The sequence below is a fragment of the Patiria miniata genome, unplaced genomic scaffold (assembly GCF_015706575.1).
Source record: "Patiria miniata isolate m_02_andy unplaced genomic scaffold, ASM1570657v1 HiC_scaffold_3, whole genome shotgun sequence".
Lineage (NCBI taxonomy): Eukaryota > Metazoa > Echinodermata > Asteroidea > Valvatida > Asterinidae > Patiria > Patiria miniata.
In genome coordinates, this window is record NW_024037069.1 from 44,167,470 (window position 1) to 44,189,796 (window position 22,327).

At 39.0% G+C, this 22,327-nt stretch overlaps 2 protein-coding genes across 7 annotated transcripts in view; one reads left to right on the forward strand and one right to left on the reverse strand.

The window, feature by feature from the left end:
- The window catches only part of LOC119737097 (E3 ubiquitin-protein ligase TRAF7-like), a 103,788-nt gene extending 96,020 nt beyond the window's left edge, over positions 1 to 7,768 (forward strand). For all 3 annotated transcript variants that reach the window (XM_038211190.1, XM_038211188.1, XM_038211189.1), the window contains 2 exons: positions 3,033 to 3,152; positions 5,184 to 7,768. In XM_038211190.1, coding sequence (XP_038067118.1) covers positions 3,033 to 3,152; positions 5,184 to 5,195 — 132 coding nt within the window. In that variant the 3' untranslated portion in view covers positions 5,196 to 7,768. The remainder of the gene's footprint in view (positions 1 to 3,032; positions 3,153 to 5,183) is intronic.
- Positions 7,769 to 11,599: 3,831 nt separating this feature from the next.
- LOC119737462 (tectonin beta-propeller repeat-containing protein 1-like) overlaps positions 11,600 to 22,327 on the reverse strand; it is a 37,438-nt gene continuing 26,710 nt past the window's right edge. For 3 of the 4 annotated variants that reach the window (XM_038211842.1, XM_038211843.1, XM_038211845.1), the window contains 3 exons: positions 20,893 to 20,999; positions 17,056 to 17,163; positions 11,600 to 12,363 (listed from right to left, as the gene is read on the reverse strand). In XM_038211842.1, coding sequence (XP_038067770.1) covers positions 12,205 to 12,363; positions 17,056 to 17,163; positions 20,893 to 20,999 — 374 coding nt within the window. In that variant the 3' untranslated portion in view covers positions 11,600 to 12,204. Of the gene's footprint in view, positions 12,364 to 13,888; positions 13,993 to 17,055; positions 17,164 to 20,892; positions 21,000 to 22,327 lie in introns of all 4 variants that reach the window. The other variant, XM_038211844.1, reaches the window with a different exon arrangement.

Sequence of the window (22,327 nt, forward strand, 5' to 3'; positions counted from 1 at the left end):
TTCCCTTGTCAACACTAGGTTTACCAGGGTATTTAGCGTTACCACGCCCCATTTATATACAGTAACAAGGCATCTGGTGTACCGCTGATGTGTGCTTGGCAAGCAAGTTGACAGGTGTCCCCTTATTGTTAGTCTTGCCCCCCCCCCCCCCCCAGTCTGGGGCTCCCTATCACAGCTATCCACGTGTTCTTTTTACTCCCCTGGCGCGCAACAAGAGGAACTGTTTCGGTCGCGCTGCGTTGCCAGTTTAACGCCAGGGGTGTCCTTAATGCCACACCTAGCGCTCACGCTGACCGCGCTCTTTTTTGTTACCTGAGGCCCCGTTTATAAAACTTTCAACATACTCAGCCCTGTCTCTCTGGACGCGGGGGGCGGATTGGATCAATCATTAGGCAACGATGTCTTATCATGGTTGCAGTCTGACCTGCCAGTGCCCGCAGTGTGGGGAGTATGTAGAGGTTATTAATAGTCATGAACGGTGTGGTCTGAAAAAAAACGTATAAAAAAAAACATACATGTAGTGTAGAGTTGAAAATGCCAGTGTCTAACAGTCACACCCTGTTCAGTTTTCCACAAAAAGGTGCAAAAATAAAGATTCTTTGCAAACATTTTTGCCCTCATCTCACACAAACCATTTACGTGCCCAAGAAAGCATCATGATGTAACCACTTTTGTGTTAATATGAAGCTTCTGTCTTGAAAATAATAGTATTCAGTGTCTATAAGCAACAAGATCCTTAAATGTCCTTCATGTAAACAAACAGTGAAAAAATGTACGTGTACAAACTGAGCGTGAAGTACTTTGATCTTGGTACAAAACCCAAATGCCACGTTGTACAAGAGCTCTACCGAAAGAGAAAACATTGGTATTACACGTATGTGAAGAATTTTTTGTTCATAGTTTTATTCAGTTACAAATGTACATGTATTCAGCTTTGAAAGAGTATGATTTTGTTTGACATCAAAATTATGGCTCTCAAATCACTATTAAAAACAGTGTGTATTAGGCCCCCCCAAAAAATAAGTCGGTCTCTGGTCAGTGCGCGCGTCGATTTTAATCATGCGCGTTGATCTTTTTTTTTCTCCAAAATGTTCCGCGGTAACTCCAACAGCGCCCTCTATTTCCGCACCTCAATTTTTGTTACCAAAGAGCACCAAGGAATGAGAAATTGCACCAAGGCAAATGATCGAAAGCACCAAGGCAAATTATGGGGGACATCAATGTACATGAGGACACCAAAAAAGCAAAATAGTACCCCACCTTGTCTGTACAATCCAAGCTAGAAGAAAAAAAAAAAAAAGCAAAAAAAAAAAAAAAGCCGCGTGGCCGCATCAATTCCGGAACTTTGGTCTGACCAGAGACCGAAATTTTTTTGGGGGGGCCTTACACCTGGTAATGTACCTGTAATACACGTATACCCTGTTATGGTTATAGCCATATTTAGGGTAGCATTATCAATTTTAAAAATACTTCTAAATTTGATCATGAACTTGAATGCACTGGTCTGTCGTTACCACCCGTGAGCCATTTGTCAGACATGGGTAACCAACTACACCCTGCAGCGCTATTTTAGTGATTAGTGAAAAACATGCCAAACGATACTGACCCGAAGCAATTAATTCTAATCTTGATACAGCGTTCCCCTGGCGGTTACCATGGCAATCTGTTATCAATCCATGCCAGGTCTACCTAGAGACTGGGTGGATGTCGAGTCTGTCTTTCGTAGGTGCGGTCCAAAAACCAGAAAAGGTTGGATTTTTTTTGTGGAGAAAAAAGGAAACAAACAGTTTAACTCAATTTAATTTGAGGGCATTGGAGAACTTTTTCTGAAAATATTTGATATTGTTCCCAAATTCTGGTGACTGTATTTGTTAGTGAATCCAGAAATTCAGTGGGGAATAAAATCGTTCACTGAAAAAAGGCAGAAGTTTCGAGGGCTCAGTGAACTTTCTGTTACGTGTTAACATGACACCACCCCCCCCCCCCTCCCGTTTTTGCCGAACTGCATCTACATGTACATCTTCTCAAACCCAACTATATCCTATGGCCTAGTACAATGTCCATCATAACAGAAAAATGGGAGAAAGACTACAATTGAAATTGTCCAGCACCTAAACTCAATTGTATTCCTACATTTATTCACTCCAGTAAGCAGTTTGCTGCAACTTTCTGAATTTCTAATATTTCCGATGAGCAAATTATTTTGTCACTTTGAAGTGATTATACAATTTCTCTCTTTGAAATACATGTACATGACATGTACTTGAAATAAAGTGCTTCCAAAAAAAGAACTGCTTTGAAAGCAGTTCGCGTGTGTCCCTTCAAAAGTGGCATACGGTTGGCTCTTGGGGAAGAAAGTGTGGTCTTAGTTTCAATATTGGGTTTTGCCCTTCGTCCACAGCATTTCTTAGTTTGGGTCCAGCAGAAGGTGACCACATTGGAGCGCATTTCATTTAAATTAAAAGTGAATGTTGTTGCTTCGGGAGGATGTGTCTATTTTTGGAAACAGCTTCTGAATATCTCTGCAGTCCATCGGGGCTGAAATGTTTGTCTCGTCATGTTCCTGACATTGAAGGGAACAAGTTGCTGCCGGAAAGGGCTTAAAAATATTGGTATCTGGCAGCTCTGTAAATCATCCGATGGATTCAATGGCTGGAAGCACAAACTGAACCCAATCTGGTTTTGGTCATCAATGTTGTGACTTTTCTTGACATTATCTTTCAGTCTATGCACTGTTTAGATCCGCCTGGTCTAACTCTTATTAATTCGGATGTTTAACTTTTTTTTTTCAAATCCCCAAAAAAGAAACGGCGTAGGAAATGTCACTGCTGGTTTGTTTTTTCGTGACGAGGGGTCTCGAAAATAGCAGGCAGTCAGCGGATATTTGTGACAGACTTTGACAGCCTTGGGTCGTTGAGTTGAAGTGATGAATGACCTGCTTCCTGAGCAGCGAGGAGGACCACATCAACCATCACACTTGATATCACCGCTGGGGATTTCATATTTTTATTTTCCGTTTTTTTTTCTTACAGGTGTGGAACATGGAGAACATGATTTGTACACAGACGCTTTTGAGGCACCAGGGCAGCGTGGCTTGCTTGGCTGTCTCTAGAGGGCGCTTGTTCTCGGGCGCAGTGGACAGTACAGTCAAGGTACGTATGCGTAGATACTGAAAAAAGTGTACTGCAGTGAAACAGGTGTATTGAGCAGTAAATTGCACTTTGCGAACACCTGCAGGAGCACTGTTGTAGGACACACTGCATGTAGGTTTTGTTTTTGTGCTCATGGCGGGAAGAACACACAGCTTATTTTACTCTGAAGGTACAGGATCCCGTAGTGTCATGTGTGAGTGTCACTGCCAGGCATATAGTGGAAATGTATGCAAAAGTGCCTCTCAACTCTCCATGTCTCTGAACCATTGAGGTTGTACGGTACTTGTGCATAGATTTCATATATTTGATTTACATGTACCAGTACATGCCGATAAGTTAAAAAAACAATAGTTAAAGGCTTTCAATTGTCTGTTGTGAGAGCAGAACAGACAGAATCCTTAATAGTCCAGCCCCACGCAGAGCATTTTGCTGAAAGTTTCCTTGCTACTGGACATAATGGTTAAGTGGCTTCTCTTTAATGTGCGGTTGCTTTCCAAAATTGTTGAAAGCAAATGAACTTCTTCTGTGCCCGAGCAAGTGGAATTGTCAGGGGAGCATTTGTCTCTGTCAGCCTTCATGTCAAGGGCCGTGTTCGAAGGAAACAATCATTTGTTGTGCTTTCTGCGCTGATGCTTGCGTGTGTATGTCCGCAGTCAATGTTATCGTGTTGCTGTCATGAGATACACACTCCAACAGAATGCTAACAGACGAATGAATGAATCACTGACTTGCTGGCTTTATATGGAGTTAACTCAGACCACATGGTCCGAGGTGTAACATTAATGTGATGCTAAACACTCACGCACTCTAGATACGACCATATGTTGGTCTAGATTTGTGGCATAATAGTGCTCGATTTAGTTGAAGCACATGGGCTATAATGACGCAACCTACACCCCTATCCAAACTCTGCTTATTGTTGACCCAGAAACTATTCCAGGCTGCTTTTATCAAAGCAGTGTGCACCACTCACTGAAAGCTGTTTGCCTGTACATTAACACTCTGCCAGAAACAATTGCCATTCTCTAGTTTCCCTTGAATCAACCGTGTATGTCTGATTTCCTCTTGACAAAAAATAGTACCATGACTTTGCAAGGGGGTAGGGGCGATGATTGAGAGAGCATCTACACTCTCTCTCTGGAATGTTTTATTTTTTTGTCTTCAACATCTTGACACTTCTGGCATCAGCTTATGTTTGAAAGTTCCGTTCATGTTGCTGGATCCTCATGACACATTCTTCAGCGAGTGATTTATGACTTGGACCGAGTTCACCCCACAACATGAATAACAGAAGTCTCAAATTTCTTAAAATTGCACGCAAAGTATCTTTACCCTGCTCCACCCCTCCTCCCACGCTTACTGCATTAGAACCTGCGACACTTCAAGATTTTGACGAAGGAAACGGAACCAAGTTAAACAAAAAAAAAACCTGTGAAAAGAGTTTGACATAAGCTGTTAAGATGACTGTATTATAGAGGGACGTGTTATTACCAAGGTAGTCTTAGTTCAAGACTGGATTCAGATTTTATTCCTCTAATACAGCTGGTCCGTGATAAGCGTGGTAAAGCCGCCACAGCGATAGAGGGCGCTATCAACAGGATGAATCAAATGAAGTTTTGAGAACTCTAGCAGAGCTACCCATTAAATTCCGAGCATACCACGCGTGCTTGAATACAGCATGCGTGAGGTATGCTTGGAATTCTCTGGGTAGCACTGCCAAAGTTCCCAAGGCTGGATTAGATTCATCCTGTTGATAGCGCCTCTATCGCTGCGGGGGGTTCACCGCACTTGTCAGGGAGGTGACTGGCTGTAATAACCCTAACGTATATGCCATTAAAAATTGGAAAACAGTCTTGGAAAGCTTGCAATTTCCTCTTTATGTGACTTCAAAGTTTCATTGCTGAGTAAAATAACAAATGCACCTCAGAGATGACTGCCGAATGCAAGGCATCTATTCACTGTTTCATTTTCTGCTTAGGCTCTGGACATGGGTTTCATTAACAGCGGATTGTTTTTCCCACTTATCTTCAGGTATGGCAGTAAGCCTGGAGTCCAGTCAATTCTGCATACAATGCAGCAGCATCAGAACAGGAAGCTCATTAGACTTCATGTGGATTAGCTGTGCGTATGACAGAAGACGAAGGACTAGGCCAGGCTATACACACCAGACTGTATTGTTTTCCCACCAACGGTACATGAACCCTTCTGCACCATATTCGTGGAGAGTTACTCAACAGAAAAAACAATCATTAGAGATTCAGCAGTTCTACATAATAAACAGCAACTGAAATTTTGGCTGAAAACTATTTCTACTGAGCTTTTTTATTCTTCAGCCAAGTATTTTTTTCTGTGAAGTAAATTTCGGAGCTTAGCGTCTCACGAGGTCTGGTTCCTTGTTGCATTTCCTGACAACAGAGGCAACCTTGCAAATTAGAGTGTTGTTTACAAAATGACATTGTGGATATTTTTATTTGGGGGATTTTGAAGAGAGGTAATAAGTGACATTTGTTGATGCCGTTTCTACAAGGAAGCCATTGGTATTTAAGAAGTGTGACTCAATAGTTTTAAAGAAGAGTTTTAGAGAAGTGAATTGTTTCATTTAGCATGGTTCTACATTTTGATAGAGACTGCAAACTTTCAAAAAGAAATTTCCGAGTTCAGATCTTGCCGAGCCAGATGAGCTTGATGTTTTTCTGAAGCAAAGTTATTAGGTTAATGATGAAACTTAAAAAAAGAAAAATGTAATAAAAAAAAAATTGTTTTCAGAGGCTTCTTGAAGATACAGCACCTGTTTGATCTCCAGCACTTGATCTAAATTATCGTTGCTTATTGTCATGATTATACTCAGTTGTCTTTAAAACAAGATGAATATTTTAAGAATTAGAATAATGTAGTTTGTACATACTCCCGTGGACTGAAGTGCAGGGTCCTTTGATGATATATACTTACATCATGATGAGGTTAGCGCCAAGCATTTTCATTTTTGAGACACTTTTTAAGAGAGTTTTTTAAGGCTGTCATAGATGCTTTTTTAGTCTTGCATCAACAACTGAGTTGTCGTTGGATATACTTGTTTCCAGACGGTCAGTTGTTTTTGCTTTTATAGGTCACATTCCTGAATTTTAATTTAAAAATGTAACAACACACTAGAAACATAATTTGTTTATTCAGTTGGTTGATGCATTAATGTGTTGTTACCTCTCAAAATATTTGATAGTGTCACCTAGTGTGTGCAACTAAAATACTGATTATGGTTGATCTTTTGTCCACAAAAAGTCTGGTTTTTAGGTTGCAGGATTTGTTGAGAAAAATAATTTTAATTTTTCCGAGCTCAGTTTGTTGGCCCTTAAGTGTGACCGTAGGAAACAATACAAACTACAGAGGTTGCCCCATATAATGCCAACATCTTGGAAATAAATAAACACATAACATTGAGTTGAATCAAAAACTACAAGTTGAAAAACTGCATGTACAGATGTAGAGAAGAAACAGTCAAATGAGACTGACATTGCAGGACTAGGTGGCATTATACGTGTATTTTGTCTTCTTTGTTTTTAGTTGTGACACACATTTTTATGTCGTCATGAAAAAGACAATAATTATGTTGTTGATATCGTAGCAGTAGAGTATTTTCACAAATATATACTTTGTTACTTTTGTTTCTTGAGTATATAGGATTCTCTTATAAAACTAACTACAAATTTCATTGTAGTTGTGTCCTTTAAAACTCACAAAAGTAAATTGACTCAGAGCTATTGCTTCTTACTTAGGAAGCTAATTTTCATGTGAATTTGTTGTACTTTTAATCCACTTTCTATTAATTTGTTATGAATTTTCTTTTTGCCTCAACGTTGGGGGTTTACTATTCCACCATGATTTTTGTTTTAATGTGATTAACATCCATTGGTGAATTGAGTTTGTACCTGTAACTTGCTTCCCAAACTGGTGAGATTGCAAATAAAGTGGGGAGCTTTAATAAGAGCTTTAAAAAAATGCTTAATTTCTGTTTATTTTTAATATTCGAAGAAATAAGGCTATTAACAGTTTAAATTCCATAGTAGAGTATGCCAACAGTTTTAGATTTCTCGTTTTCTTTTATCACAGTGAACATATCACTAGTAGTCTTGTCAATTATTCTTCAAAATAAAAATTAGTCCCTTTTTAATTTAAATAATTTACTTTTTGACTTGGCCACGCTTTGATGACTGATGTATTGGATCCTACAACTAAAGACGTAATGTACAGATATCCCACTGATATAGAAGTACATGTAATATTAATTAGCGAAATTGTAACAAAACAAAAGATGTTTATATGATGAAGTACCCAAGCAGTGCTGACTACACTGCTAATTACTGGCAGAGTAACAGGTCAGTTTTTGAAAAATATAGTCGCTGACAAATTACAAATATTTTCTGTATTATCTATTTTCACATCATATTTAATAAAAACAAAAAGTCGTTTTTTAGTGCTTCATATATCTTTAATCATTTGGTGTTATGTCTTATAAGTTATCACGCAGAATGTCATAATGTAGATACGTGTAATATCAGAAAATGTTATTTTGAAGAGATAATACTTTTAATCAGCTTTCTGACAATAAATTATTGAAAAGATGAAAATGGAATTTTTGTTATTATTTCGTGAATTGATTTTCCTATTAAAACTAACAATATCTTAATACATGCCCTTTTCAAGTACATGTTCTACTATTTACATTAGTATTTTGGATTTTAAAGATTCGAAAAATAGAGTTGTTTTTCAATTGCTATTTTCCAAGCAAAATGAACGTTATTCACTTTTGAATGAGACATCGAATGAAAATCCGACGGTTAGTTATTGAATTAATACTTTGAATATATACTTTAAATTATTGGCTACCAGACAAATAGAAGTCATTAGGAGAAAACAAATGTAATTTTTGAAGAAGCATGGGGTTTACATCTTTAACCAAATCAAATGATATATGAACACAACACAGTTTAAGTTATCAAATATCCTTTAATTGTATTGCTCACTTCCAAGAGGGAAAAAATAAGATTTTAACATCATGCCCAAAATATGAAAGAAACGTAAACAAAAAAGTATGATTCACCTCAGAATAATTGGGATTACATGTAAGCATATCAGTTGCCAATTCAATGAAGATGCTACACACTGAAAGTTGCTTAATACGAAAATATGTGCTTAGCAGAAAGCGGTTACCAGCCAAAATGCCATGCAATGTATATTGCCTGTGACTGGTCCCCAGCTTATTTTTGCTTAACAAATGAATTTGCTGAGCAACATTTTCTCCGTTACTGCTCCGCGAAACTTGCTATGTACGTAGACAATGTGAAACCTTATGACATGCAACTGGGCAGTAACCAACAACAACACAGGAAATTCCAAGCGCTTCAAAACATTTTACAGTCATTTTCAATTTTTAATGCAAGTGTGAAGTGAAAACGAGGGAATCAGATGATCGCAGGAAAAGTTGCATGCCTGATGATTACCACAAACACATTGTACACAGTGGGCAGTGGGCACGAAAGCAATGAAAATAACGTATCAATTTATGTCATATATTAAGCAACATTATACAAATAACGAATGTTTATGAGTGCAATGGTGAGAATATTTTTATGACTTGAAAGATTGAATGTTCCATTCAACTCGTCTTCCAACTCATGAAAATATTCTCACCATTGCACGAATGCAAAACATTCATTATTTGTTTTATATAACATTCAAGTAGATCTTTGTCATTCGATTGAAGGATAAAACTTTAAGAACAAACAAAACTCACAAAATTTTATCATATCCACTACTTTTTTCCCAGCTTGTTCAAGGCTAACAAAGGTTTGAAATTGACATTGTGAGTTCTTAAAATAATGTAAAAAACTCATCAAGGCAACTGCATCCACTTCAAAGGCAATTTTTGTGCTGCTAAAATGCATGGTATGATCTAAATAGCGCAAAGATGCAATAGATCAAAAGGGATGGGACAAAAATGAACGGTGAATGGAACAAAAAATGCACAGTTATGACGTAGGCCGTACAATGGTTCGATTAATGAATGCCGCGTGACCTACAATGACAAGGATTTACTTGGGTGTTATATAATATACAAATAATGAATGTTTATGAGTGCAATGGTAAGAATAATTTCAAGAGGTGACAGATGGAATTTGCCTCATGGAATGGAACATTCCGTTTGTCACTGAATGCAGTTATTAGTTCCATTGCACGAATATGAAACTCATTATTTGTTTATACAACGCGTGAATACATTCTCATCATCTGATAATGGTAATAGTGTGACCGGGCAATGGAACTTCTATTTTTGCAGTGTGGCCGGGCCATACGTGAGCTGGGATGAATCCTCAATGACAATGATCAATGACATGACAATGATCAATGACCCAGCAATGAGATGACGGGGATATATTTAGGCCTTGTGTAATGTGAAGTAGTCAGGGAATTTTGGAAGTGAAATATACATGTAAACACCAATGTTTTGGTATGGATCAAACAACATTTCAACCATAAAATGGTTACACACCAAATTCATTTGGAAATAAATCTATCCTCTTTGTTATATTAATCTTCACTCTTCATCTCCATACAGGAAACTAATTAAAATTAGATAATAATTGGTAACTTTTGTGATGCCTAAGAAGTGCAAGGGTTCGTTTCAAACTAGTTTGGTGATTTGAAAACACATAAAACACCCATGGTACAATGATGATTAATTCTTACAAATGACAATCATATTACAAAAAATGCAAGTTGTTTCAGTTGTCAAAGGCATCGTTAAAAGAAATTTATAAATTACAGTCATTCATTCAAGAATATATGCATAATAATAATCATTTGTAAGTCAACAACACACAAAAACATTACATTGCACATTAGAGACACTTTTCTGGCAACATTTCGTTGAAGTATTGCAGGTAATACATACAATATTAGCTTACTTTTATACATTTTATTAATGTATTGTTTGTTTGAGAAATTGCTAGATGAACTTAGAAATCGTTGAATAGAAGAGAGAAAGACAAAGATCTGAAGGCACAGATGCTTTGCAAATTTGCAAAATGATCAATTTTAAACTCATCCAATAAACAGCTGTTGAGTACTTCAATGACTTAAGGAGGCTGATGGCCTACGGAGCATTCTGGTTGGAAGATTCTCTGCACTTTGTGCCTTGTCAACATGAAGGTTAGTATTTTGAACATCTTTGTGTGTGGTAAATAAAATCAAGGGGCAAAATTGAGGAAAATCAGAAGATCCACGAAAGAAATATTTGTCGGAGCACCACAGCAACACGGGGTCCATCTATGGTACCTCATGTATTTTTCTACAAAGCCAGGCACCCCTAAAAACTAATGTTAAAGGGAAAATACAACATTTGCAAACATCAAAAAATAAAACTACCAAATCATTTTGAAATACCTTGCTGGACTGTTAGTGAATGACAGTGTAAAGCATCCTGTAAAATCATGGCACCTGGTATACTGTCATTTTCAAGAAAAGTGCTATTTTTGTATCAATTTCCAACGCTGGTCGGCCGACCAGCGTTGGAAAAAACTGGCTTTTTTTCAAATACTGGCCCCAATTGACCATCGCACTTGTTTGCAATCGATTACACACCTATGAACGGGTACAAGCCAGCTAGACTGGTTCCCTGACCTTACAATTCCCCAATGTATGTTAACTGCTCTGTTTCTTCTTATATGGAGTCAGGGAACCAGACTACAGGAAAATGATTGTTTTTCTTGGTTTTTATAGCATTTTCGAACCCAAAACATCAAAAAAGTCAGTGTAACTATATTTGCTATATATTTCCAACCCCCCAATTCCATCCATTTCTGAAAATTACAGCAAAAGCAAATGATGTATATTCCCTTTAAATAACCTTTGCAATTCTTTCATGTATACTTTTTACATACATGTAAAAGTACATTGATGAAAACTAATTTTTAGGCTTTTGTTTAAATCCACCAATCTTGGGGGGGGGGGGGGGAATCCCAACCATGGTCACAATGAACCACTACCTATAAAATATGACATTCTTCTAGAAGACCTCAATTTTCCCTTGGAAGATCCGTCCTGGAATATTCCCCAACATATTTCTATGGCTAAGACTACTTCTGAGAAAACATTCAAGATGCACGTGGACTGTCATTTTTGCAAGCTTATTTTTTTGGGTTTCAGTTTTCCAGTTTATTTTGGCAGTTTTCAGGAATGTGGGGCAGCGTAGTGTGCAACTGTGGCAGCACTCACTTGTCTTCCAATCAATGGAATTTTAAGTGCTGTGGCCTTGTGGTTAAGGGCACTGGATTCGTGGCCTGTGGGTAAAGCTGCGGGTTGTGGGTTCGAGTCCAGCCAGGGTCATGGTGTGTGTGCCCTTAAGCAAGGCACTTTGTCACTCGTTGCTTCTCTCCACCCAGGAGTAAATGGGTACCTGTGAAGGCAGAGATGGTTATTGTGATTGAATAAGCTTGCTTGCGCCTAACAGGCTGCATCGAGCTGTATACTCCCCAGGGAGATGAGCTGGTATTTGGAATATTTAATTGGCCCAATGATCAGGGGTAATAATAATACTGTAAGCGCTGTGATTTAGCTTACTAATAAGAGTGTTCTTAAATGCCGATTATTATATTATTATTATTATTAATGGAATGATGAATGGTTGTTAGTTGAGTATACTGTCTGTGAGTATCTTAGGAATCGTAGGCAGTTACAAAATGTTATGAATCTTCCAATCAGGGTTGACGGCACTTACAACAGTGGCACACTTGGAAATACATGTTTATGTAATAGTATTGTCAAGCACGATATCACTCTTAACAATCACAGGGAGAACAATGACGAAAGCATTGTGCTAGCTGTTTAGGCAACCCGTCGTGGGGTAGTTGCTGCCTGGGGAAGTCAGCACGTTGCTTTCGCCATGCAAGTAGTGCCTACTTCGTAACATATCAAAAACCAATGGGGCTGTCAGTGATCGCAAAGCGTCATCTACTCTTCGTGCCCAAGGACGATATCAAGCATATCTCAGATGGCATCATCAGCAGAGCACGTTATCCATGGAGCTAGTGTAGGGTTGTATGATGCTGTCAGTGTTCTCTACCTGACCCTGAACCATGGCTTGAGCAATGTCAGCCATCTTGACCTCAAGTGACCTTTGCTTGGCACATCCTCGGATCGTCAGGTACATGATACCTCCCTGCAAAGGGTTCAACACAGGATATAAAATATCAGTTAGGAGCACGGAAACGTATCAAAGCCATTTTTCAAACCCAGATTCGTTTGCAGCTCTCTATTGTGCTTTAACGTCTGTGAATGTGCAGGCACTCTATGAGGTGAAGTTGTGATCTAGTTAGCGGTGAATGAGCGAGCACTTTTACTTTTCTATTTTAAGAATGGGATATAATTATTTCCAAGTAATGTTCCAAGTTCTGAAAGTATGTGACCTTTCACATTTTATTTTGTAACTGTTGCCTTTCATTTTTTGCCTCCCTGTTCCTATTAACTGAAAGAACCTTTTTTTTGTTAACAAAATATAAAAACTAAAAGAATTACAAGTAATATTTACATGTACATGACTACCTACTGAAAAAAAAGAAATATGAGTGCTAGCAGAACCAACACACAAACCATCTGGCAAACATAAATACATACAACACAAAGCAAATTATAATCCAAATAAAGACGACATGTGTTAAACAGTGCAGTATTTACAAAAGAAATAGAGGCAAGTGCTACAGTCTGCCAAGTGTGCAGTTGAAGGTCTTAAGTCAGCAACTTAAAGGCAACTAAAGATGAAGTGAAAGCTAATGAAAATCCCAAGAAGAACACAGCACATTGTTACTGCAATTTACTGCAATCCATCATAGCGTTACGGGGAACTCAAATTTGCCTGCAGTGTTCATCTAGTTGCCTGTGATTTGCCTGATGTGGCACAGCCTAAGATGTTGGTATCTTGATGACATATTTTGTTCAGTCTGATGTCCACAACTTACGAAGATGAAGTTAGCGTCAGGCAATGGGCATTACCCATGACCAGTCTGGGTTCAAGACCGAAACTACTGACCAGAAAAGGACTAGTACATGAACGAGTGCATAATGGATATGGTGCTAGGCATCTGTCGATATTGTTTGAAGTTTCAAGACATAGTTTAAGATGCTCTGAATTATTTGCGGCCGCACAATAATTGGCTCTTGTAAGGCGTGTTCATCTGTACGCAAAATGAAAGCTATTTTTCTGAGGGTTGCAGAGGCCCAAAATCATAAAGAAGTAGTTTTTCGTTAAACAAAACATTCAAATTGAAAATTTGTTGAGGGAAAAAACCACCAATTTTTAAAGAGCACAGGGCATACTCCAGTCCATGAAACCGAAAAAACAAAAGTGATGTCCAAAGAAAATAAGTCTGCATTTACAACTCAAATCATATGGGTTGACTCTTTGGTACAGAATCTGTTTAAATGTGCAATGACGTTTGAACTATATATCATCTCATCACCTCTAGGGGGTGACATTTTGAGCCAAGAAATCAGCTCTCTTTATGCAAAGACATACCAAACAAAACAAACCGACAAACTCAAAATCAAGAGGACATATTGAAAATGTTACTGTCTAAATAGCACGAGAGAGTTTCCTTCATATTTCCAACTTTAATGATATGTTAGTGGGTGCGTTGTGTTTGTTAGTGCATTCACGGCATTAGTGCAAGATTCTTTTTTTTCGTTACTCGATGCTGTCGTCCGATGACGGATTCCCGCTCTGATCTCAATTGGCAGTGACCCCAGATGACCTCAGTGAACACGCTCGCACAACAATGTGCATAATGCCAGCCTGTAAACAAGACATAAATCAATGTTTCCTGATGTTATAACCAGCGGATTGCTTGGAGTTACACTGCGTGTTCTGGACAACATGAACTGTCATATCTGTCACCATTTAATGAAATTAACATGATCAATCTGTTGAGGACAGAATATGGACTTGGAAGGATTAACTCTTGCCTAGTTACATGTACATGGAGCTAGTGGCCTTTGTTGGACTGAATTAATCATGACGGTTAATATGAGCTGATATTGTAGCTCTCGGTCTATAGTTGGCACTATTGCAATTCAATATAATGCCTACAGTAGATAATGGCAAAGAGGCGACAAAAGAATCATAACGATAATTTCAGACTGGTCATGCTGATGGTCCAGAGACACGTCAAACCAAAATGAATTTCAGGCGAAATAGAATTTGGTTTTGTACAGGCAAACTTTAGGTTCTAATTTTCCACTGGATAGCCGCTTCAGTCATTTCAAATTACTGCAGTCAATGTTTCAATCAATTGTTATTGTTGCAATTCTAAAATTAATTTTAGCCTTCAGAACACGTCAGTTTTGCAAGCTGCCAGTGAAAAACAGGTACTTTAGAGAATAAAATGCAGTCAATGCTTTGCTGACTCAAACCTTACAAAAATTGAGCAATTTTTGCTTTACTTCTTGCCCAACTTCTTGGTCACATACATGTACATCAACTCTCTACACTTATGAGAAATTCCTCCCGAAAACTGTTTACACACCTGTGAAATGGTACAAGCCTGCTGGACTGATTCTCTGACCTTACAATTCCCCAAAGTCTATAAATTGCTCCGTTTCATCATAAGTGGGGTCAGGGAACCAGACAACAAGATCATGATTGGTTTTCTTGGATTTGCCATTATCTCCGAACCCAAAACGTGAAGCAAGTCAGTGTAACAATATTTGCTATAACATACTAATCCTCCAAATCCATGTATTTCTGAAAATTGCAGCAAAAGCAAATGTTGTACATTCCCTTTAAGCATCTATTTGGGCACTAGGATCTATGTATCTTTCCAAAGCAATGTTGAGTTTAAATTCTGTTCTCGTTAAATATCAAAATACTGCTTTGATTTAAGTTGAGTGCAACATGGCCAAAATCATTCTGAATCCTGACTCAATATACATTGTACTGTAGTCAAGAGAGCCAACAATGATTTGAGGCGTTGGACTTCAGCGACACCACACGCACACAAACTCAGCACGTGAAGCAACACTCAAATTATTCCTGACAGAAGATGATGGTCAGCGAAACGCACGGGGACGACGTTGACAAAGAACGAACAAACCAGGAAAACAAACTGGGTTTTAATTCAATCGACACAGGGCAGAAGGGGCCTGGGGGAAACGATTGCGGTTGGACTGTCAATCGGTTGGGATAAATTGAAGCTGTCAGTAAGTGTGTTTAGGATAATTGAACAAAGCTGGTTAGCGGATTGGTCAACGACCGACGAAGACCAGATGATTGTACGAAAGAATTGGAGGATTCAAACTAGTCTGGAAAATCATGGCATCTACCGGTAGGAACCCCAAAGGAGATGAGCCTCTGTAATTTGAGCTTTTTGGGCTATCCCAGACGAAATCCGCAGTTCTTTGTTTACTTATCTTTGTATCGTATTACGTGCAGTATATGTTGTTGTTGATTTCATCTGAATAAAATTGTATTGAATAGTTTCTGCCACTTAACATTAAAAAATAATTGTGTTACAGAGATATTAACAATTTTGTTTCGAAACTGAACATGCTTTCAAACACCTAAAAGATGAACGATTAAATGTATTTTTTCCTCTTTTTTTTAATTCTCAGAAACTTAAAAGCATTGAAGTTTCTGGAAAAAAAGCTAAGTAAAACTGAATAAAATTTCAGAAACATAGAAGAAATCAATCACGACATACAATTTTAAGGACATTAAAAATTCAAGATTATCAGACCAATGCGAGCCTACCTACCTTTTCTAATATGTCACCACCATAACTACACTGAGAAAAGAATTACAATTTTGCTATAATGAACACAATGACGTCAACAATAGACTGTTCAGTACAGTAATCTCGTTCAAATGACAGATCTATGGCCATCACTACTGGCTTTATTTGAACATGAAATTTGTGATCCAAAGCAGTTATTCCTTTTAAGTCGCATATCCATTAACCCTAAAAGGGCCGGGTTATTTTGACCATCTCTCAGCCGGGGGGATTCCACCCTCCCCCCTCCCCCCTCCCCCCTCCCCCCAAGATGTCGGCCATTGAGTGACGAAAAATTTTGAAACTCGATACATGCATAGAGCAACTCATCATGAACATACCCAAGACATTTCATGACTATAGGTCAAAGGGTTTGGAATTAGGCTAATTAATTATTCATATGTACGAATAGTAATTCTGATCTGTGTACATGACGTATATGGGAAAATTCAGTTTTCATGGTGCGTAGCGCCGGAAATTTTTTCGCTGCACGGTAACCCGTGATCCGATTTTTATATTTTTTGTATCAAAAGATGCGCAAGGCTAGAGGCTAAAAAGTCATAACAGCTCGGGTGGCGAAAAAAAAATGTTCAAGGTTATCGTGGAAAAAGTCAAGGTGGGGGGGGGGGGTGGCGGTGCCGCCACCCCCCCCCCCCCCCCCCCCCGGCCCTTTTAGGGTTAATAGCTGACGCTTTTGACAATTTTTTAGGGCTCCAGTGGGAGGGACACACTGTGTGCCAGACTGGTTCACGTGCGTACGGCACTAAGTACGCACACATCACTCTATTCTGTGAATCTTTACGAACCGTAGCGTCTTCACGTGAGCGTCAAGCTTTGTCAGCAAAGCGTTCGAATGTCCCTCCCAGTGGTCTACCCAACTCTTGCTTTGTAACCGTTGAGAGGTGTGTACAATGTACTGAGGCCATTCCACCTGTCTACTTTACTTCTTACAATAGGAAAACCATTTTGGCAGTCAATCTTAACTGCACGATTTCAGAATCTCAGTGAGAGTTTCTTCAAGTCATTGTCAGACAGTGAGAGTTTCTTCAAGTCATTGTCAGACACAATGAGGCACTGATCAGTCCACTCACCCCTGCTCCTTTATCCCAGGAAGTGCCGGTAGGTTTCTTGGGGCTGATGCCTTCCCGACGACAGATAACACCTTTAGCGCCGTTGACTTCATCAGCTATGATCCAGACCTAAGGTACACAAAAAGGAACATCCATTCCAGAGTCACAAAGAATCAAAAGAGAGAATCACATTCACCAACTGGACTCGTAGTCACTCCTAATTGCTCCAAACATCAAGTTTTATAATTGAGAGTTATTTTGTATATTTAATATTTAAAGTGTGGCATTTTCCTGTCCCTATTTCCTCTGAACTCTGCAATTTGCCATTCAAGTATCATAAAGAATGACTTTTTGTTGGGTAGGTAGTTTGCTACTCATAATCATTCTTGGATAATGACTGCATTAAGGAGTGCATCAGAATCATAAAATCATAGATGTCAGCTGTAACAGGGACAGGACCAAAAGTGGACCCCAATGGAATGACCCATATTAACCTTTAGAGTAATTTAGTTTGGAAGGACTCTGAAATACCAGCCTGAAGCTGGTTTAGTTTTACCCTTACTGAATTTTACATCACCTGACGCAAATTCCATCTTATGAATACCCTTACTGTCTTAAATTTATGCGAGTTCAACACTTGGACGGCAGTATTTTGGAACATGTGTACATTCAGGCCTGTGGAGCCCTGGGGCCAATTATTGTGTTGAAATACTTGTTCAGTATCACTCCCGCTTTGTCACAAAACAGCAAATCACGTAGGAATTTTGTTCCTGTTTCCCACAATTTAAGGGTGCGTTCGAGCGTGTTACTCTTGCTACTCCTGAGTGCAGGAAAATGTTGTGTGCGCATTACTCTCGGTGCAGGAGTATACTCCCGGTATGATGGAGAGTACTCTTGCTAACCCGCGGGTCGTAGTCCTGCTGTTCGTGCGCTCAGGAGTACACTCGTCTTAACACGAGTAGCATGCTCGAACGCACCTAAGTTTCTCTTCACTAATGTACATGTACACACTTTCAATTACATAGGACCCTGGCAGCAATATAATGTCTACTTTGGGGAGCATAAGTTAACAGTGCCAATGTGTTTATAATCATGACTTAGCTCGTTACTAGACCTGCCATTTCTTTTGACGTCTCAAAGGTGAACTTGTCCCTTTCAATTTCAAAAAACCAATGCAGCTTGCACACCATAATCTTGCTATTTGCTTTAATCGGAAAGCCTGGCATCCGATAAAGCCATATTGATAAAATACCTCCGTGGCTCTAGAATAAAAAAAATCTCTACGGGAAAAAATGACTTCTTGAATAAATTATGCCCTGAAGAATGACTGAACTCAAGCTCAAGAGTACTGATCGTTAGGGGGACTAGGGTGAAAGCAAACACCCATTTTGAATCACATTTTTTATCAAAAGCGTCCTTGCACATTAGGCCGTGAGTTAGCTTAAAATACCCATTTGCGTTGTATTCTATTATTACTTTTTGCAGCTGAGGGTACGACTTTGAAGAAAACTAATCTGAAGCCACTGAAAATATGCACCAAATCAGAGGTAGCATTCGTTTAAGAATGCCTGTTTGACAAATCAGTCTCGATATAAGGTTTGTCATTTGCATCCTCAATTAAAAAAAGCAAAGGAATTTAGACATCCAACATAACAGAGCTCATCTGTAACCCAACCTAACCTGTCCCCTACCCTGATCCCCCCCCCCTTCCCCCCATCGAGGGGAGTCCCTAGGATGAAGGGGTAATTAAAGACAGCCGAAAAGAAAAAGACGGCAGGATTCCTGCAACAGCACTATTAATTTGATTGTTGTGTTATGGAGGAAATTCATCTAATCAGCGGCCAATTTCTGGCGGAAGTCTCTACAGAGAGAAGGGGTACGTAAGACACACAGCAGACATGAGACGCAATTGGGGTAGCTGGGGGGGGGGGGACCAGGGGTGACAGGTTTATTAAGAGTGAGCTAAAATGGGGACGTGAGTTGTAGAGGGGTGGCTGGCGCCCAGCAGGCTGGTTCCACAGGTAATGTGAACGGGAAATTGTATGAAGATGTAAAGGACTGACGATATAGATGATATCGCAGGCATTGTAATGTAGCGTCAATTATTTACAGATGTGGAGCTAGCGTAGTCTTTCTTAATTGTTTCGGCCATTTAGTTTAAGAGGGAAAGCATTTTAAAATTGACGGGAAGATAACTAATTTTAATAAAATTTGATTTCAAATTGGATTTGATTATCAGAGTTGTTGTAAGCTACATGTGCAGATATACGTCGTCATTCTACACTCAGGCATGCAAATGGGAATTTATAAAAAAAACTAGGAAATTCCAAACCACACAAGCCTTTGTACAGTTTTTACATTTGTGATGACATTCATGAGAAGTAAAAAACGAGGACATCAGCGGATACGAGGAAAAGTTGCATGCCTGTTCATTGTCTTGCCTGATGCCTTACTCACAGCTAAATTGCAAAGGACGCAGCTACAACCTGATCGAGGCTAAAATATGTAAAGGCAACTTACATGGCCGCCATACGACCCATTCTAACCTCGGAGCACAGGTTGATTTTGGCAGAGGGAGGAAAACTGGAGAACTCAGAGAAAAACCCTCATGGCACAGGAGAAAATTAACGAACCACTCTACAGACATACAACCTGAGCCGGGAATGGAACCTTTGCTACAGCGGTGAGAAACAAGCACTTTACACCTGCGCCACCCATGCCACCCCAATCATACAATTTTCAGGCGGAATAATTTCACAGGGTATTTACAACCGTCCCCATCTTCACTTTGAGTAAGTTTTTTTTCTCATTAAATCGGTAGGTCCTTTGCTGGGTGATTACCATTGTTCATGCATGCCTTGAATAATTTAGTGCCTTTTTACTGCTGTGTAAAGACTCTTCTCTAAACACACTACTTGTGGTGAAATAAAAACCAGGATGTAGCCCGAGCTGTAAGCTCAAAATGCCCAAGAAGAGTTGAATTTCCTTGGTACCGTGACTCAGAGTCACCTTCGCTGCTTGACACGTCACCTGTCTGCGGTTAAAAAATCACTGACCCAAAGGCATCATGGGTCGACTGGTTCTGATTGGTGGAAAGCTATTTATGTCGGTGATGCGCATCGGCCAATCAAAACCTGCCTGGCAGACTGGCTTGAGTTATTCTGGACCTGGCCCAACATTTCCTCATAGTTTAGGCTTGTGTTTTTCAAGTTTGTGACATTTGTGTGTGTAAACTTCTTGAAGTATGGGAGGATTGAATATTTCTCAACCCCCCCCCCTTCATTGGTGTGCCCCTCCCCTCAAAAAGTGTTTCAACAGCATTCAATTTTTATGACTGTTCACACAATTTTGAGATTTAGGGGTTTCAATTCTTGCAGAGTTTAATGTATGGGGTGTTTTCTGTGAAGAAAGCACCAAGTTAAAACAAGAAAAGTTCTTCAGAAAAGTTGGCAAAGCTTGTGAAGAGAAAAGTTGGTAGCGCTCTTGGAAAAGTAATAATAATAGGTTCATGCGAAGAAACATTTAAGGTTTGGTCAAGTTTGCAAGATTTGGTAGATGTGGCTTACAAAAAAATCTAGCCTATTTATTTCCACCATAAATACATGTACCTGGCATTTTTCATTTTGAATCCTCCTAAATTCTCAAATATCCACCACTGCGCAAGAACCCGACTGCACATTTTTTTGTTCTTAAACTATCAAGTCATACCATAACGTCCCACGCAAGCTAATGGTTGCAGTGCCGTACATGTACCTTCCCAAAATCGTACAAAATTCTTCAAAGCATTCCGGTACATTTTTATGTGGATCTGCGAGGGTTAGGGTCAAGTTATAAAACTGGATGGATCCGAACTGTTACCTGATCCCGAGGCCCAACAGAGATTTTGCGGACTTTGTTGCTGACGAGGATCCAGCGAGTTCCCTCTGGGAAAGTTGGAGTGATGTTCTCACGATACCAAAGATTCACTGGAAAAAAAAACAAGAAATTATACAAAGTATATAAGCATTTTGGGAAACAATGCTGCAGGACTCATTTTCATCCAATTCAGTTTCAGAACAAATCATCTTGAAATGCATCTCTTCACATTTTGTTTTCTTTCATAACCACTATATTAAGAACTGCGATACGCCACCAGCTCAGCAGTATGTATGCTCATCATTTCAGTGGGGATTTTGTGCCAAGGTCAAATATGATCAGAAAATATGACATTTGGGCGATAGGGTTTTTCATGAAGCAAGAATAAGGAACTTGGAGGTCAGCCTATTTTCCTCATAAACCTGAACATGTTTCTCCACCACCTGCCATCAATCATATCATAATGTTGATTTCCTTCCTGCTAATCGTCCCGTCTGGTTAGCAACATGCAAACCTTTCCTGCCCAGATGGCAACACCTACCAATTCTCCTCAACCCGACATGTTCAGCCAATCTTGGCACTAGATTCCAAGCCTCTTGTGTGAAAGTCTCCGAGGCAAACAACAGGTTTTGTCTAGACTGTATTATATTTGTTATTATTTTAAAGGGCAGAAAACTATTAGACAGATATTCTGATAGATGTGAAATACATGGATGCTGTCACATGTTCTAATATTGGCAGAAGGCACACATGACATGTTATAGTTTTCGTGAAAATTCAATTTGAAACTGGCTGCGCATTGTGAAAATTCAATTTGAAACTGGCTGCGTATTGTGAAATTTCAATTGGAAACTGGCCATGAATTGTAAAATTTCAATTTGAAACTGGTTGCGCATTGTGAAATTTCGATTTGAAACTGGCTGCTCATTGTGAAATTTCAATTTGAAACTGGCTGCTCATTGTGAAATTTGAATTTGAAACTGGCTGAGCATTGTGAAATTTCGATTTGAAACTGGCTGCTCATTGTGAAATTTCAATTTGAAACTGGCTGAGCATTGTGAAATTTCAATTTGAATCTGATTGCGTATTGTGAAATTTTAATTTGAAACTGGCTGCTCATTGTGAAATTTCAATTTGAAACTGGTTGCGCATTGTGAAATTTCAATTTTGAAACTGGCTGCTCATTGTGAAATTTCAATTTGAAACTGGCTGAGCATTGTGAAATTTCGATTTGAAACTGGCTGCTCATTGTGAAATTTCAATTTGAAACTGGCTGAGCATTGTGAAATTTCAATTTGAATCTGATTGCGTATTGTGAAATTTTAATTTGAAACTGGCTGCTCATTGTGAAATTTCAATTTTGAAACTGGATGCTCATTGTGAAATTTCAATTTTGAAACTGGATGCTCATTGTGAGATAATATTGGCAGAAGGCACA